Source organism: Brassica napus, chromosome A2 (genome assembly GCF_020379485.1).
Source record: "Brassica napus cultivar Da-Ae chromosome A2, Da-Ae, whole genome shotgun sequence".
Taxonomy (NCBI): domain Eukaryota; kingdom Viridiplantae; phylum Streptophyta; class Magnoliopsida; order Brassicales; family Brassicaceae; genus Brassica; species Brassica napus.
This window is the reverse complement of record NC_063435.1, coordinates 13,498,174-13,517,212: the sequence shown is the minus strand read 5'-3', so window position 1 is coordinate 13,517,212 and position 19,039 is coordinate 13,498,174. Positions and strand designations below refer to the sequence as shown.

At 33.9% G+C, this 19,039-nt stretch overlaps 2 protein-coding genes across 4 annotated transcripts; one reads left to right on the top strand and one right to left on the bottom strand.

Moving 5' to 3' along the window:
* Positions 1 to 892: 892 nt before the first annotated feature.
* Positions 893 to 2,577, bottom strand: LOC125587821 (indole glucosinolate O-methyltransferase 4-like). Its single transcript, XM_048759050.1, has 4 exons — positions 1,946 to 2,577; positions 1,546 to 1,856; positions 1,369 to 1,433; positions 893 to 1,275 (listed from the first exon to the last, which is right to left on the bottom strand). Exons 1-4 carry the CDS (start codon positions 2,395 to 2,397, stop codon positions 976 to 978), a joined length of 1,128 nt encoding a protein of 375 aa, XP_048615007.1. The 5' UTR covers positions 2,398 to 2,577; the 3' UTR covers positions 893 to 975.
* Positions 2,578 to 12,905: 10,328 nt separating this feature from the next.
* On the top strand, positions 12,906 to 17,448 carry LOC106447149. 3 transcript variants are annotated; one of them, XM_048753835.1, is made up of 10 exons: positions 12,906 to 13,078; positions 13,326 to 13,545; positions 13,622 to 15,330; positions 15,414 to 15,513; positions 15,683 to 15,762; positions 15,864 to 16,159; positions 16,239 to 16,287; positions 16,373 to 16,614; positions 16,696 to 16,800; positions 16,947 to 17,448. In XM_048753835.1, the coding sequence occupies exons 2-10, from the start codon at positions 13,353 to 13,355 to the stop codon at positions 17,155 to 17,157; spliced, it is 2,985 nt and encodes a 994-aa protein (XP_048609792.1). In that variant the 5' UTR covers positions 12,906 to 13,078; positions 13,326 to 13,352; the 3' UTR covers positions 17,158 to 17,448. The 3 variants fall into 3 exon arrangements, with proteins under 3 accessions (XP_048609792.1, XP_048609788.1, XP_048609793.1); XM_048753831.1 differs by having other exon boundaries at positions 15,843 to 16,159; XM_048753836.1 differs by lacking the exons at positions 12,906 to 13,078; positions 13,326 to 13,545 and having other exon boundaries at positions 13,671 to 13,823; positions 13,912 to 15,330; positions 15,843 to 16,159.
* Positions 17,449 to 19,039: the final 1,591 nt, after the last annotated feature.

The window sequence follows — 19,039 nt, the reverse complement described above, 5'->3', positions numbered from 1 at the left end:
TTTAAATATTTAAAGCGCTTTGCTGTCAAAAAAAAAAAAAAATATTTAAAGCGCTAGCCAAAAAACTTCAGTGTTTTAACTGCTAAAAACTGTCACTCTTAGTGTTTAAAATGGTTTTTCTCGTTTTTCTTTGTATATATTTATATTTTTAATTTGCATAAGTACATATAATATGATACTTTTATATGGTGTTAAAATAAAACTTGTAATATTATATGAAAACGTTAAAAATAGTTAACAACTCAATGCTATACGCTTAATGTTACTTTTTTTTTGTTCACTACGTAAATGTGACATTATATAATTCATCCAAAGTCGATTCCCAACCAGAAGGCGAGAAGGTTCATAACAGAATGGAACCGGATGATTAGTCATCCTCTCTTATTTTATTACAATTTACAACACACAAACATAATCAACACACACTAGAGCCCACTAAATGATAACGAAACCCTGACCCCATGAAATGCTTTATTTCCTTTTTTAGATTTTAGACGATCATTGTAATTTTTCTTTTTTTTGTAAACTAAGAACTCTTAGGTGTATTAACAAGAACCGTCGAATCCATAAACCACGTGAATCAGGATATCGTTTTTTTTTATACACTGGGATTTTAAGCTTTAAGGAACCACCAACTAGTAATTGATCGTTGTTTATATTTTTGTAGAAGTTAAGTACGTAGATCATATCATCGTCTCGCGATCTCGCGCCATTGACATCATGGTTTAGGTTTACGGGAAGCGGCTAAAGGGTTCATGTAGATGGTTTGCCATCATGATTTAGGTTAAAAATAGTTTTAGCATAAGCACAACACGCTTTAACACTTATCACAATCACAGTTCGTTAATATTACACACCACACAATGTTGAAAGGAAAAATACAAGCAGCCAGTACCATGAAACTATATTCCATGCAATAGAAAACCATCAAGAACTGAAAAGCTCCATATGCTTTTATTTTCCTAAATTCCAAATCTACTTATGGAATTCAATTACAGAATAGGAATAGGAATGACAAATAACTTCACATCGTAGAAACCCTGAAGCAAATGCTAAATTCTGAAACTGAGAAAGAGATCTTTCTTTACCATTTGAGCATTGTGTTAACATCAACAAGTCCATGGCAAACACGATGTTTGAGAAAAAGTCGTCACGCTTTGGTTCTACTGGTGTAATCATCTCTACAAGGATCACTTTTCCTTTTTCTGGAAGACTCATCCAACAATTTTTCAGAAGCTTTATACAATGTTCGTCCGTCCAATCATGTAGTATCCACTGCCAATAATTAAACCATTTTATTTGAAAAATATGGTCTTAATTACCCACAAATTAAATAAATTAATATATATATATAAATAATAAAGTTACTTTCATAAAGACGGCATCTCCCTTTGGAACCTCTACAAACATGTCTCCGGAGACATGCTCAACTCCTACGTACAATTAGTAAAATCAATTAAAATATAAGTTATAATAGGTAGTTACTAAAATTAACACTTCAATATAAAACTTATAATCAAATTTACTATAAGTAGTTTTTTGTACCTGGATAAGATGGAGCATTGGTTAAAACTTGGGCTAAGTCAAAATTAATACCCTTGATATGAGGATGCTTGGAAGTGATTAAACCTAATATGGTGCCAGTTGCTCCTCCTACATCAACCAAAGTGTTAACATCTTCAAATCCTCTGTAAACCTCTAGAACCTTCTTCATCACCATTGTGGCAGATTCTGACATGGCCCGGTGAAACACCTCAGAGAATTGTTGGTCCGAACTAATGTATTCAAAAAGTGGCATGCCTTGTGCTGAGATGAATGCATCCTTTCCATCTAGTATTACATCTTTAAGATTGTCCCTATGATATAGAAAAACTTCAATCATATATCTTTATGTAGTATACTTTTAACAGTCAACTAATGGATATGACTTATTTATAGTACGTACCAAGTATTGAAATGGACTTGGGTATGGAACAACAAGAACAGAGACGCAAGAGAACCAGAACCATCACTATCTTTCAAGAAAAATTTGCAAACCGGTTCGGCTGCATATACCCTCTCGGTGTTTCCGGTTCCACCGGTTTCAATGACACGGCATTTCAAGATCGAGTGGCTTACGAGTAATCGCAGCATCCGGTCTAGCAAATTAGGCGCCTCCGGGTTCTTGGGTTTGATTGGGAGATTAGCCGTTATCTCAGGCGGTGATTTCCATGTACCGTTGCCTGCAGCAGCGAGGGTGTCGATGACGCCGAGCTCCAAGGCAGCTTTGAGGACCATGGGGAAAGCAATAGTGTTCAGGATGCTCTCAGCGTGCAAGCTAATCATTTTCTCGTCGACTTCCTGGTCTTCTTTGGTTGAAACCGGTTTAGGGCAGGGCACTTGAAGATGGTTTGACATTATTTGCTGAAAGATAGATTACAAAGGTAGCGTTGGTTGGAGAAGTGTGGTTTCAACACTCACAGTTGGTGCCATTTTATAGGGAGAAACCTCAAGTAAGTTTACTGACATTTGATTTGGTGACTAATTACCCAAGATTATGCATATTTTCGTCAAAATTGAAGAACTTAGTAAAGAAAGTACTTTATATTATACGCCACTGCTTATTTTAAGAAGAACTAGATTTTAACCCGCACGTTTGTACATATATTTTTTCATTTTATAAATGTATTTGATATCATTACAATGTATTAAAATATATAATTTCTATTTTAGTATTATATATTGTGTAACTTTATAATATTATTATTTATATTTTTTATTCGGCTTTATTACTATTTTTTTGTCAACAACATTACAGACTCATATTGACCGTGTAAACCACGCTGGGAGATGTTGATCCATGTGAACGGTTTTATTAATTTTTATTATTTACTAATATATTTTTGAGTTAGGTACAATAAAATAATAATATGAAAAAAAAATAGACAACCTCCTTCAAAATGTGTTTTTTCTTTAATTTATACATTTTTCTATAATACATTTTTAAAATTTATTTATTTTTATAATAGAAAATACTTATGTTTAAGATAATTGATATTTACATGTTGTGTTTAAAAAAATATATTTTAACATATATTATTTTAGTATTTTACCGGATTTATAAGTAAAAATATTTTTTGTTTAAATAATATAGCCCAATTATTTTAGTAAATTTTATACATAGTAGCAACTATCCTATTATTTTAGAAAATTTTATTGATACATGATATTTTTTGGATGTTATAATATTAAGTTTTCTTTTTCTTTTTTAATTAAGATGTCAAAATATTCGATTTCTTTAATTTGTACAACATATATAATTTTTTTCGTGGTGCATTTCAAAAAGTTATTATTTATCATCTATGATTTTATATTTTATAAAATTTGAAATATTATTATTTTGATTTTGAATATTTATTTTCAAAATTTTATATTCTGTCAAGAAAACTTTGAAAAATTACACTACTATTTTTGAGTTTGGAAGATTACATGAATTTTGAATTTGTTTTTGTTACTACATTAATACATTATTTTATAAAAAAAATATTTGATTTTTTTCTAATATTTGCTAAGTTTTTCTCAACATATTTTGTTATAATTAAAATAATATAATTAAAATTTTATTTGTCATCTGTTATATTAATTTAAAGTCCTATTTTTATCTACTTTGTAAGAGTTTATGTTGGACTAAAACTTATTAATATATCGTATTTGTTATTTTACCTTAATCAGTCAAAAATATAATCTATTAAATAAAACATGATATTCTGAAATATATTCTCCCAAATCTACTCTTTGAAATTCAAAACTGTCAAAAACAATATTATTGTTTTAGCTATCAAAACCTATATGTATATGGTTTACATTTTATTTTCCAATAGATATCCAAACACGTTTTTTCAAGAGGAATAAAATAGTTAAAATATGTTGGTTTCATGACAAATTGTTTAGTGAGCATAATGTGTCACAGTAAAAACAAAGTATTATATTAAACTAAAACTATTAACATAACAGGTATTCTTAAAAATAAATGTGGAGCCGAAACCCACATTATCAACATACAACCTAACATTTACAATTACCTTTTATCGATTTTGAAAATTTAAAAACATATTCCCCGTTTTAATGTGGGTAGTATCATAGTTAATATTTTAAATGAATTACTAAACTTTCATAGTTTTCTAATAACATATTTTTTAAATAGTATATGATCTAAAAGATTATTATATACTTTTATATTTTTGAATATAAACATTTTAAACAATATATTCTTGAGAGTTTCAAAATAAATAAAAAGATAATATATAGTTATAGATATAAAAGTTTAACCTATGTTAATAAATTTATTTTGTATAAAAATATTATATAGTTTAAGAGTTTTAACCCGTTTTAATGATGATTTATAATTTTTTTAAATGAATAAATTTGTTAGTTTACCTATTTAGTATAATATTTTCATATTTAATTCATATAGCACTTCTATTTTTATATAATACATAATATAATAATTTAATATATATAAAAAATAGTATATAATTTTTTTTCTTGTTTTATAATAAATTTCAGTTAACACTAATTTATAACAATATTATATTACTAATTACAAAATTAATATAGTGGGGCTGAAGCATATTTTACTCTAAAATGATATTTAGAGTAAAAAATAGAATAAGATTGGAGATGCCCTAAAAAATAACGTCAAGATTTGATGTTAATAAGTTTCACAAAAACAAAGATTTAATGCAATGGTAGGAAGTAGGAACCATGGAGTGGAGTGTGGACCATCACCAACAGGGCCGGCTCAACAAGATGAGCAGGCTTTGGGCAAATTTTTTTGATCGTATAATTAATTAATTTTAATAATATTGTTAAGTTATTATTAAAAAATATATATAATTTTTTTAAAAAATAATTAAAGTTATAAGTTTTGTTAGTGTTTTTAAAATTTAAAAACTTAGATAGCCATGTTTTTGAATATTTGTCAAAATTCAACATAATAAATACAACAAAAAAAGTTTTGAAACATCTTGTTTTAGAAAAAAAAAATTTGGATCCTTTATGTTAACAAATATATTAAAATTGCAGGTGGGTCTGGGCGGGTGCACTGTTTGCCATGCCCATTAAGCCGGCCCTGATCACCAAGAGGAAGAAGGGATATTAGGTAGTTCCATAACTTTTTTACACCTCAAATTTATTCAAGAAGAAATAAAAATCTTAAAATTGAATAAATTTTAAAACTAACGTGTAAAAAAAAGACCAAATATCATAAATGATTGAAAGGTTAACAATAAATAAATATTACAACTTTTCAACAAACAACCAATCTCATAAAAAACATGAAGGTTTAGCCATCAAAAGAGAAATTCTCATTAAGCTATAAACATGTGAATCACGCGACCACTTTAAGCTATAAAAGAACTAGATTGATTAAATCACATAGGGTCTAACTGGTTCAAACGCAGCGGTTGCGGTTGCGACTGCGGACATTTGCGGTTGCGGGTAGTTGCGGTTTCTAGCGGTTTTAAAAGATTTGTACGACTGGTTCTGCGATTAGAAATTGGTGCATTTGCGGGATACTTATGACTGGTTAACTACCAAATACAGCAGCGGTTAAATAATAAATTAACAATATTTACATTTTATATAATTATAAAAATATCAAAAATCATAATATTATAATAAATATGTAAATTATATTTTCAAAGTTATAGTTTTAAATTTTTAAAATTATAGAAAATATTTTTATTTTAAAATTTTATAATATTAATTAAAATATAATAGATATATTTTAGTATTTTTATAATTTCATTTTAAAAAATTTATTGAATATTTTTATTTTTGTATTTATATGGTTTTTAAAAAAAAGAAAAAAAATTATCCTTCCGCAACCGCCCGCAACCGCAAACGCTAGCTGGAACCAGCTTTTGATTTTAAGAGGTTCAGAGCGGTTTGAAGTGATTTGTAGCGGTTTGTATGATTGTTTCGAAACGCTGTCAACCGCTACCAACCGCAAAAGCTGCGTTTGCGGGTGGCAGCAGGGAAACCAGTCAAGCTCATACTTACCTGAGTTTACGAAGAATTGGTGTAAACTTTATTTAGTGTTAACAAGGTGACGACATATTTATTCCTCGAAACTATCATATAGCTTTAGTTTTGCACAAAGTTAAATTCTAATTCTAAATCATTTCGAACTAAAAATTTAAAACATACTCCCTTCATTCGGATTTATTTGTCGTTTTACAACCGTGCACACAAATTAAGGAAGTTAATGTAATATCTATTTTAACTTTTTATTAACGTGTACTGTTAAACTGACTTCATATTATTATCACCGGATATCAATAATTACAAGAGTAAAATGTCATATTTTATCATTTTTACATAAATTCCGTGAACGTCACATATATTGATAAAAGAGGTCAGTAGACATCGTAAATCCGAGAATATCTCTAGAGAGAGAGAGAGAGAGAGAGAGAGAGAGAGAGAGAGAGAGAGAGAGAGAGAGAGAGAGAGAGAGAGAGAGAGAGAGAGAGAGAGTGAGAGAGATGTTGGGGATCGGATTTGGCTCTTCGGATCCGGACGCTTTGGAATCGGATTAGGTTCGATTTTTCGGATCTGGATATTGTCCGGCCCTGGCTGTTGACATTAATCATTAATTATGTGATGTGGGTTTAAAGTTGCAACTGAGATGAAGAAAAAAGTAAAACAAATAGTTTATAAAACGTTTTCCATATGTTTACTTGTCTTCCACTATTTTCTTTTAAATCTGTGATAATGCCAAATATAATATCGTTCTCGTGGTCAGTGGTCTTGTATATAGTGAAAGCTTTGGATAATACTGTATTACAATTATTATTATTACTACTAGGTCCTTGTCCGCGCTACGCGCGGATAGTATTTTGATTTTTTTCATATTTTTGTACTATTATGTCAATTGTTTAGTTTTATAAAATGTTATGTTTTTACTGTAAATTTGGAATTAAAAATCTAATTTTCCCTTACTATAAAGTAAGTTAATTTTTTTTGAATCTTACCACAACACATTATACATGAAGAGAATATAGTTGGTCTTTATATTCTTATTTGGTGTAATACTGAAAATTTTGATGGTTTGTTTAAATGTTTTTTTTAATTATATATTTTAAGATTGATTTTCGTGACTATATTCTATAATTGTCTAAAAAAAATTGTTTGTCCCATATAGACATCCACATAAATATGGACTTCTAATAAATTTGTTCATTGAAATATTTAGTTTTACTTTCAACTTTATTCTCTTTTTTGGCACCCTCATGCTAGCTTGTGGGGCTAGCCAACTTGGTGTAAAAGGGTTTACAAAAGCTAATCGAGATGTGCGTGATCGGACACCTTTTGCTAGGCTATTCGTACGGAATTTTAAAGATCTAGGAATATAAGCAATAGAAAGTTCAGAAAATTCTTTGGATACAGCCTGTATTTCGTCGAGCTCTGAATCCAACGCAGACCAATCTTCCTTCTTTTGAATGAGTATAACCAGTTGTTCACAGTCGATTGAAAGACCATATCTCTGTGTCCAAACTTCAATATCACTTGCATTGCCCATAGCAAACCTTCAGCTTCCGCTTGCAGTGGTGATTTGGTGCGTGTATATTCGGCCCTTGCTCCAAACAGCATTGGAAACTCACCATCCATTAACAGAAAGCTAAGTCCAGATATGTCTCTTTCATTTATCCAGGATGTCTAGCAGAAGCTTTTCTTTGCGGGGGAACAGTTGTGTCTGTTACCTCAACTCCCATATCAATCTCCATAATCTCTGCTTCAATTTTATTCGCTAATGGGAAATACATAATTCCTACGACACTATTAATGATTTTTTTTTGTAACACCGATACGGCAAACTTATGTTTGATTTAGCAAAACTCTTATTTTAATTTTGTATTAAAGAATCATTCATATTTTATATTATCCATAATTTTGGTAAATTTGCTTATTTGTCATGTTTTTATTAGGTTTTAGCTAAATCATTGATTTATGATTTATTTTTAGCTAAGTCACTAATTTATTAATTTAAAAAATACTCTTAATTAATATTATATATATATTAAAAATGAATTTTATTTTAGTAATATTAAATTTCTATTTTATATTAAATTTAGTTAATTTTTCTTATTTGTCATATTTTATTAGGTTTTAGACTTTTAGATAGGTTATTGATTTATTATTAATTTCTAACTGATTCGCTAATGTGTTAATTAAAACAATACCCTTAATGAATTTTATATATAATTAAAAACGAATTTTATTTTAATCATATAAAATTTATATGTTATATTAATATTAAATAATTCATTCTAAAATAATATAATAAAATTATCAAAAAATTTTAAAATAAGATAATTCTTATATATATTTTGTTGCTATCTGAAAACAATATTTTTATTATAAAAGTTAAAAAAATACAAAAATTATAATTAAATATTATTCAAGAAAAAAATATTTATATAAAGATATTTTCTAAACTATTTCTAAGATATGAGTGTTTTAAAAAATTTAACACGGAATGTTTAGAACACGATATTATGCTTATGAGAGAGTGGCTTGGGAATGGGCTTCGAGATATGTCAAATGGGCTCCGAAAATAGTTTATTTTTTTTTAACTCAAGCCTAGTCCGAATGACATGGCATTTTGGTTGGTTCACAATATTTTGTCTATGTGGCAAGGCTTAGAAAGGAGGGATTTAGTCTCTTTTATATAGTAGGATTCATTGTGCCGCCGAATATTCTATTTTGTTGGGATTTATTAAATTCATGTCTAACTCTATATTGTTTGATTAATATGATATTGTCCACTTTGATCTTTAATTAAGTTTGCATGGATTTATTTTTGGTTTCATTTTTAAAAAACGTCGTACTAATTAGAGTTAGACATATCTTTATATATTAGACATTACTTCGTCTAACTTCTATTGTAAGACTTTTGTTTGATATTTCACATTCTCTCCTTCAAACTAAGGACCCACTCATCTCGTATACTTTTTCTTCATTTGAGAATACGTCTCCACAACATATCGTTCCTTTGAGAATGTTAATTCCCCACAACTTTACAGGTTCCATAATTCGGACTTGTTTCTGCCACATACCTCCTCTTTTGATTTGAAGGGTCCACTTCCTATTGGAAGGGTATTTTTGTCTACTTGCAGATCTTCGTCAACCTGGTTTTGATACCAGTGTTGAGATTTATTAAATCAATGTCCAACTCTATATTGTTTGATTAGTTAGATATTATCCACTTTGGACCTTAGGCAAGTCCGCATTAATTTATTTTTGGTTTCCTTTCCAAAAGACTTTGTACTAATTAGAATTGGACATCTCTTTATATATTAGACATTCATTCATCTAACTTCCAATGTGAGACTTTGTTTGATATCTTACACCTCTTATATTATCATTCTTTTGCTAATAGTAAACTGATAAATTCCATCTCTCATATATTTACTTTACCCCTATCGACAAAACTTTTGCCTCTAAATGATTGATAGGCTTTATAAATCAAACTTTTGCTGGTTAGTTCCAATGACACTCAGAAAAAGACAAAGCATAAATAACTACTCCCTCTATTATGTTTTAGAGAGTTTGATATTTCAATATGTTAGATGTTTTCATTTTTCTAGGTAATTATTTTATTTTATTAAAAACTGTGTATCCAATAATATTTTGTTTTTTATTTTATAATCTGTTGAACATATTTTAATTTATATTTTAATGATATTTGTAGACAAAAATATTATTTTTTTACTAATTGTGCATATATCTAAAACATCATACATTTTGAAACGGAGAAAGTTTAATCTTTATTTTATTAAATAAAACTTTTACTCAAATTCCAAAAAAAAAGACTGTTACGGCTCGTCATTTGCGGTGCATCAGTTTTTTTTAGGTTCATCAGTTTTCTTAGGTTCCTCAATCTTAACACTAGTAGTAGTAGTAGTAGTCTCTTCAACATTAGAAGTTGTTGGCTTGTTCTTCTCAATGAAGCTTATTAAGTCTTCCTTTGTCCTGTCTCCTTCATACAATCATACGCTAGAACGTTTCCACTCACTGATCTGAAGTAAATGGTCCGGATGCCTTTCGCATCAAAGGTTTCACTTGGGATCATTTGAAGTAGCGTCCTGTGCCAACCACATACATTTGTCATTAAGACACATCATTATCAAAGTGGATTTTACATGGAGAACAAGAAAGAAACAGAAAGCTTACTAGTTTTGCTATGATCATACTTTAGTCGTTCTGGAACGCCAAAGCCACTTCGTCCAAGATCGGGGATAGTTTTGGGCAACATCAAAATCAAGACTGACATATAAGATTTTGATGCTTTTTTATCAGTTTTTGTTTTGTAATAACTAATAAATTCGTAACGAATGGTATTATATTAAGAGTTCTAATATGTGCTCACCGTTCTTTCCAGACTTGAAAACTATGTCGTCAAGGCCAGCTACAGCAAACTTCACTGGTTCGTTGTTTTCAGCTGGAATAGGTTGATATTTTTTTGTACTCAGAAACTTTCCCGACCTAAAGGAAACATGTTCATTAAGTTTGGTTATATTTGAAGCTTTTTCATTCCTGAGAGAAAACCCTAGCCAGCCGCCAAGACCTTCGTTCTCAGATCTGCCACAGCCTCCCCGGTGGTTTGGCTTCCGCCACCGCCGGGGGAGGCTCTTCCTCCTCTTTCTCTTATGTGTCATGTGTTTCCGATGTTCTGCAAGAGCAAGGAAGGTGTGTTGGCTCCTTTTCCGGTTTGGTCTCTAGTTTTGCTCCAGCCACTCCTTTCGTTTTCACAATGTTCAGTTTTTCTCGTTGATGGTGGTTGTCCGGGCAGATCTGGGAGTGTACTTCGAGTCTTTGGGAGAGGTCTCTGGTTGTTTCCATATCTAGTTTTGTGTTCCTCTACAGAATCCAGTTTGTGGTGGTCTCTGTCAACTGTGGCTATCTTCTGCGTTGTAATGTTGAGAGCTCCTACAAAGCAGCGGTTAATCTTTCTCTTTCCAAGTTGATCTTGGGTCTTTGAAGTTTGGCCTTCGGTGTTGAGATAGTGACAATGGCGATCCAGCGGTCTGCTTTCAGATCTGTTATGTGATTGTTTTGATGGTGTTGGTAGAGCTATGTCGCTGATCTTACCGACTTAGTTCTTTTGCAACGGAATCATTATGGACTTTTCATGTGTGCCGGCTTAGGTTCTTCGTTTGCCTTCCATCAATGTTAAGACCTTGTTGTTGGTAGTTAGTTTGAGTTCTTGGTTCTAAGTTTGGTGTCGACTCTTAAGATTGATTTGCTTCTGCGACTTGTTGTACTTCGCTGGTGTGCTTGTCCTACGTTTTCATTTTGTTATCCATTCTTTTCAGAGTGGTTAGGCATTGCTACTTGTTTCATGGTGGTTTCTATCAAGGCGTTTATTGGTCGGGTCATGTGTTGTCCGACTCGCCGTATTCAGAGAAGTCTTATGAAGATCAATAAGTCTTTAAGTTACTGGATTGTGAAGCCATAGGTTCTTTGTGATGGAGAGGTTATCTGTCTTGGGAGAGGTGGACTCTCATCACAGTGAGAGAGGTTTAAAACTGCTTGCTTCGTGAGTCGGACTCTCTCATTCTCACATTCTCATAACCTTTTTGGGTTTTTGAATTTATTTCTTACCCACATGTGTATGGGATTAGTCTATAAATACCTCCTACTGGTGTCTTTTTCTTTGAGTTTTAGTTCCTGGCCTATTTGGCCCAGACCAGAGTTGTAAGGACACTTTTGATTGATTACTAAGCGTTAAAAAAATAAGTTTGGTTATATTCAGTGCCATGTGCTCTAAGTGAATTTGCATTAGGTCCTTTTTTTTTTTTGAAATTTTCTTTACGGCCCTGATTTGATAAAAACACATAGATTAACGTCCTTATTTTTAAATTCACAATAACACAACAACAATTTGGTATAGATTTTTTTATATATGAGCACAAGGCCCACAAAATATATGATCTTGGCCGGGTTATATTGATTCTACGTAGCTTTTCTAAATAAAAAAATTCACGAGAATGTGGGTGAAAAGAACTTGAAGTCTTTCATCCATGATTCAATCTCCTCAACCACAACGTTTGCTTTCAAGTACTTCTTGCTATCAGGAGTCTGGATAATGACAAGGGGAACTTGGCTATCTTCTACTCCAAAGTACTGTTATACCAAAGAACAAACTATGCTTAGTGATGTGTAATTATAGCATAAGAAAATGATTGATATAGACAAATAATGTAATAGTTAACCTCCAAGGCGCCTTTGCCGCCCTCAGCATCACCAACAAGGAAAGAAAGACCTTGTCCTTTGTAAGATGTATAGCAACTTTACGGAACTTTGATTTTAGAGATTCAGCTGATTCTCCAGTGACGTTAACAAACATCATTACCTGAATTTCAAAATATTACTACAACCAATCAAAACCAAAAGATCATAGAAGAGTTTAAAAATTAAGAGCAATGCAAAAGCTAGAACCAAACATAACAAGTTACCTTAGTGGCAGAGCTGTCGAAGAATGATGCACCATATGGACGGTTGCTTGGATCACTGTTAAAGACGGTGACAAGTGGAATGCTTGACTCTTTGATAAACTTCTCTAGAGCTTCCCCATTGAAGTCCTATATTCAAGATTCCTAGATCAGTTAAACAGCATGAAACGTTATTTAATTGATGTAACGTTGTCCCAAAAATTTCTTGTGGCTTATAAGATAAAATCGGTAAAAAGTCTAAACAAAAACGACTGAAGAAAGTATCTTATGAGATGATGTTTACATGTGGTATCAACGTTTTAGGTGGGTTTGGTTGCAATGGTCCGTCACTGGGGCCCCACACTTACACCAGCTCCATAACCTTCTGTCTCTACAAGAGACTTTCTAATGTAAAACGAGACGTCTGCTTTGGACCCGAGCCTGAAACTCGCTTCCGAATCCGAACCTCAGCAGTCGTTGCTCCTGCTCCCGCCGTTGAAAAAGTTTCGATCACTCTCTCTCTCTCTCTCGCTCGCTCGGAAACCCTAACGCAGTACTCTTTCAAAATCGATGTTGGAGGAAGAAAGGCTTTCCCTTTGTGTGTAAGTTCACATCTTTCTCTTTCCCTTTTTAGAAACCCTAAACTTTTATTTTTAGAAAGTGAGATTGATTTACAATACTCAATAATTGAAGTTTATCGGTAGGAATTTTGAGGTTGAATTCTTGGTTAGTGTGAGCTTCGATTTGATTTTGATCTCGAGTCGAGTGGATTCACCAGATTTTAAAGCAATTCTGTAATTTTATTTTTCTTCTGATTTAGCAAATGTACTCCTATGTTTTGTTATGTAGTGAATCAGAGTTGAGGAGCTAAAATCTATGCCTGGGAACGAATATGGAGAGAGGATCCACAATTTCTTTGGACAAGAAGGCCTATCTCAAGACCAGCATCAGTCTCAGCTTGTTGATGGAAGCTGGTCCAGTTTCAGTAACGGTTTAGTTGGAAACCAGAGGCGTATAGACCCATCCAGTTTTGCCAGTCTGAAGAGTTATTGTAGCACACAACAACCTGGTATGCGTTTTGTCCACTTATATTCTATCTAGCTTATGATGTGGGATTTAAAACCTTCCTTTCTTTCTTATTCCAGAGAGATGGCAATCTTCAAATTCACACCATGCCTTGAATTATACGCAGCAGCAACCTTCTATAAGGTCTGAGTACTCCAGAGGTCTATTGCAAGATAATCAGCAACTCACAAATGGTTACATCCATGGGATGGCACTGCAGAATGGGTCAACTGTTTTGGGAGTGGGTGTAGAATCTAGTAGAGATAACTTATCAGCGAAAGGGTTTACTTCTGACATTCATAAAACTCCTATGAGGTTTGAGATGGGAGGAGAATCTCCGGTTAATTATGATTTCTTTGGTGGTCAACAGAAATTAAACAGCCAGCCGCCTGGCATGCTCCAGCCGTTTCCAAGGCAGAAGATGACTTTCAATGATATGCAACTACTAAAGCAGCAAGTTATGGTTAAGCAAATGCACGAGTATCAACTTCAACAACAGCTTCATAAGAAACAGCTGGAGGCTAGGCAGCTCAACTGTTTGAATTCAAATGCAGTAAATGGAAATCGCTCAAGTGATAATCAGTCACACCTTTTGATAAATGGCATCCCTCTTCAGGATGCGTCTAGTAATGGTTGGCAGCCTGATCTTGTGTCAGGAAATACACACTGGATGCACCCCGGCATTTCAGCAGTTTCATCCAGTGGGCTTGGCGCTGTGCACGGACAGGCGAACTTACAGTTTGAACCTTCCTTGTACAGCATGCCTCTTGGTGGGGCAAATGCACCTCAAAATTCCTTCACTTCCGTTCAGATGAACAGGTTATCTTCGGAGCATGGTTCCACTCTCACCAATCAGCCTGATAGTTTTATGCTACCTAGATCCACATACCAGGAGAGAGCGATGTTCTCAAATACTTCAGCTCCAGGTTCAAATGATAGCCCAAATTTTGAACGTTTCCAGCAAGATGATCCACGCCAGAGAAATGTTTCAGCGCAGGAGAAACTCGACCAGATGAAGGGTTCTGGTCCACCAGAAAAATCATATATAAAAGCGCCTGGAAATGTTTCTGGGTCACAGAAGTCGACAGCCTTAGATCCAACAGAAGAAAAGATTTTGTTTGGTTCGGATGACAATTTGTGGGAAGCATTTGGAAACGACACTGATATGAGCTTGACAGGAAACCTGATGTCCAGTAGTTCTGACCTTAATGATGCATGCCCCCCTCTGAAAGGTGGGGGTTGGAGTGCTCTTATGCTATCTGCTGTAGCAGAAACATCCAGTAATGACGCAGGCTTTGGTAATAGGGTCCAGAATCTTGGTGTCAAGGCTTCAAATGCATTAAGTGAGAGACTCCAGAGTGATTCGGGCTCTATTCAAACGAATGAGGGTATTGAAGATAGATTTGGTATTTGGAAGGCTGCTTCTAATCCAAACTTAGTTGCTCCTGTTGAACAGAAGAATCACTTCACCCAAAATCTACAAATGAAGGCAAACTATGGATTTGGCATTGCCACTACTGCTTCTAGGGATGTCCAGGAAAACCAACAGCATTTGGGTAATAACTCTGTGGAGAAAGCTACCCCTCAAGTGAATTATAGAGATGGCAGTCAGATTAGTCGCAAATTTCACTATCATCCCATGGGTAATACTGGTGTCACTGATGAGCCTTATCGAGAAAAAGTTGCCCATTTGCCACCCACACTGGAGCAAGTTTCTGCAGGAAATCAAGGCTATTTTGGGCAGCCAAAGTCTCTTAGTCAGCCACCTATGAACATGCAAATTGACAGGGTAAGTTTTTATCCATTGGTTTTTGGCGTTGTTCTAGTAAATCTGAATCCCTCTGAACATTCTTTTTGGCTTCATTATGGCAGGGACATGTTTTACAAGGCATAGGATCAGAAAATTCACCTACTACATCTGCTTCAGCCGACAGAAGCGTTGATATGTGTAATCAAGTGAAGAATTCGTCAGGTACTTTTCCTTTGGGTTGAAAAGGTTTAGTTTGTCAACTAACTAGCAGAGTACTGTTTTCACAAATTTTCATTGGGGATGATGTATTTTCTTACTGTGGTCATTGAATAATTCTTATTCACTATTTGCTTGCAATTGCCTTTCTGATTTTTTTTTTTTTCCTGTGCAGGCAGACTATGCTTGAGCTTCTTCACAAGGTGGACCAGCCGGAGGAGCATTCTGTGGAAAATGGTGGTCAATTTCGTCATAGTCAGTCATCTGCTTCTCAGGGGTTTAGTTTACAGCTGGCTCCGCCATCTCAATCAGCTCCCTCACCTGATAATGTGCAGTTTTCTATGAATTATTTGCAGCCATTAAATTCACTTCATATTACCCCTGAAAAAGGACCAACAAGTCAAAAATCTTCTAATGTTGGGAGTTCGGCTGATGGCTCACATAATGTTCAATCTCCAAAGCAGTTTAATATGCAGCAAATGTCAGGCTCCGCACCAGGAGTGGAGATTCCCTCATCTGAGTCATTGCCTCATGGTGCAACTGATACACTTCTGAAGGTTGGTAAACCAAAGAAGCGCAAAACCGCCACATCAGAGCTTCTATCTTGGAATAAAGAAGTCATGCATGGTTCCCAGAGGCTTAAGACTCTCAGGTGTGTGGCTTATGAGCACTAATATTGATTTTTAATCTTTCATATAGATTACCGTATTAATCTACTATACTCTTTACAGTGAGGCCGAGGTTGATTGGGCCAGAGCAACTAATCAATTTGCTGAAAAGGTGAGTTTCCTCATTACATACTTTCTCGCCTGCCTCTTTGTCCATCCAATGTTGTTGATTACGTTGATGGCTTATGTTCTCACAGGTGGAATTTGGGAATTTACTTGAGGATGGCCTACCAATGAGATCAAAAAGAAGGCTTATATATTCAACACAACTCATGCAACAACTATTTCGCCCGCCTCCTGCTAGGGTAATATCTTTGATTGCTAGCTCAAACTATGAGTTTGTTGCATATACTGCTGCAAGAGGTGCACTAGGAGATGCATGTAGCTTCACTTTTACTGATAGGAACGAATGCCTTTTGCCCCAGAACAAATCAAACCCGTAAGTATATGTACTGTTATCCTTGAAATGCTGGAGAGTTTGAGGTTATGTATTGACACAAACTTATCCACTCTTGTGTAGGGTGTCTGAGAGAAGGAAAACTGAAACAATCAGTGACCAGTACATCTCCAAAGCTGCTGAAGATTTCATTAGCAGTTCACAGAAACTAGATACTAACTTTGCAGGGTAAAAGACCATGCCTATTTTTTATTTATTTTTTTGATAAAGACCATGCCTATCTCTCTCTCTCTAGTAATTGATTTTAGTTCTTAATGGGTACTCGTTTTGGCGGCTTGATCTCATGAACATCTGTTTTTTTTTTTTTTTTGCAGACTACAGAACGGATCAACAATTGCTGATTTGATCGTGGAAGTCCAGGATCTAGAGAAGTTTGCAGTGATCAATCGTTTTGCGAAGTTCCACCCAACATCCTCATCTACGGACCGGACCGTGAGTTCACTGAGGTTAAACCCACAAAGACATGTTACTATAGCTCCAATGCCTCAGAATATTCCAGACAGGGTACAATGTCTCTCGCTCTAACTGTTGATGAATCCATCTTATTATTCTGTTTTTGGCCAATAGTCCCCATTCATATGTATCTATCTCGTGCATCCAATGTCTCTATTTTTTTTGGGTGGGTATGAGTTAGTAGTTGGTCAGGATTCTGAGAACTGTGAAGGCCTCTATTGTCAAGAAGCCGGAGATTTCCTACTAGACATGTAGAATTAATCATTAGTATATTCGTGATCATGATTATTGCAAGTCAGAATCTTTTGTATACTTAGTAAAGAAAAATTGCTCATAATAGAAATCTCATAAGATTACAACCTATGGTTTCCAGTAAACAAAACATAGCAATATAATTTCAACAAAGCTAAGATTCTAAAAATCTCTTCCTCTGTCTCTTAAGTCACTTAGAGCTTTGTAGAAGCAGTCAAGCTTTAAAGTCACAGAAACTTAACCAGACGGCACACTAAGGAATAGCTTTCAAACTTTAGAAGGTGGGTCAAATTTCTTCCCCGACCATTGCTAATATCTCATCCATCCTGCAACAAATATTCAACACAGGCACATCAGAAGAGTGGAATTCGAGCTAGTACCGATGAACCAACCTAGTCGAAGAATATGCATAAGACTAAAGAATGGATTTGACGAACTAAACCGTCCATATGAAAACATGCATTGATGTACATACTCAAAAGGCTGCATATGGGCCATTGGTGGATTTAGACCTTGTTACTATCCAGGGCAGAAATGAAACTACTAACATAAGTATAAACAAAAAGATCCAGTGCAGAAATGAAAACTACTAACATAAGTATAAAATAAAAAAGAGAGGCATCACTGAAATTTTATAAGAATTACACTGAATTTAAAAATACTATATTGGACAACTGCTACACCCTTACTCCATGTAGCTTCGCCATGGCACATACCCTTTCGGTCTTTCCGGTTCAACCGTTTTATATAAAATGAGATTTATGTATATAATTTAATGTAGAAACTAATAATTTTAATGTGTCATCTAACCCCCATAATATGGTAAGTAGGTCCATATGATGGTCAATAAAACACCACTTAACTACCATATAAACATTTGAGTATATTTGGCGTCTAAATCAACAACTTGTTTTTGTGCTAAATTGTAGATATTCATAGTGAAAATGAAAGTCGGGACATTAGTTCTCTGAGACTCAAAATGATGAAAAAGTGGTAAACGACAACTTATAGTTTCAATGCTAAAATCTGATCTTCAGTCGCATAAAGAGCTAGGGAATCGACGACACCATAAAACACAGACAGGGGCGTCCCTGAGGAGAGCCATTTGAAACATGGGCCTAGGGCCCCATTATTAAAAGGCCCCCATTTAAAAAAAAATTTGTTTTTTTTTGAAACATTAAAAAAATGTTTATATGTATAAATAATAAAATCGAACAACAGAATTTAGTGGAACTTACATAAAATAAATCTTTTCTCTTCCCACATTTACAGTTTTTTTTAATTTTTTGTTTGAGAATTAGTTTTTTTTTCTGTTTTGTTTTAAAAAAAAAATTCTTGCTCATGAATTTTAAAATTTCAGTTATGTTAGAAGGGCCCCCATTTTTTCATTTGTTTAGAGCCCCACTTCTTTCGGGACTGCCCCTGAACACAGACCATAGTCTCCTGACAACGCTTCAGACGAGCCCTGTTCCCCGAAGACGTTTTGAATACGAACCCTAGTTATAAGATCAATGACACTCTTACCACGAATACAGCAGGAACTAGGAACTGACGACGCTTATCCAGTTATCCTTAGTACGAAACCAGCAAACCGATGATGACGCTCTATGGCACCAACCTATCAAAAACCTATGAATTTCTAAGCAATGATCCAAAAGTGATCGAGTTAGGACAACCCGAGACTACCTAGAACTAGCACTAA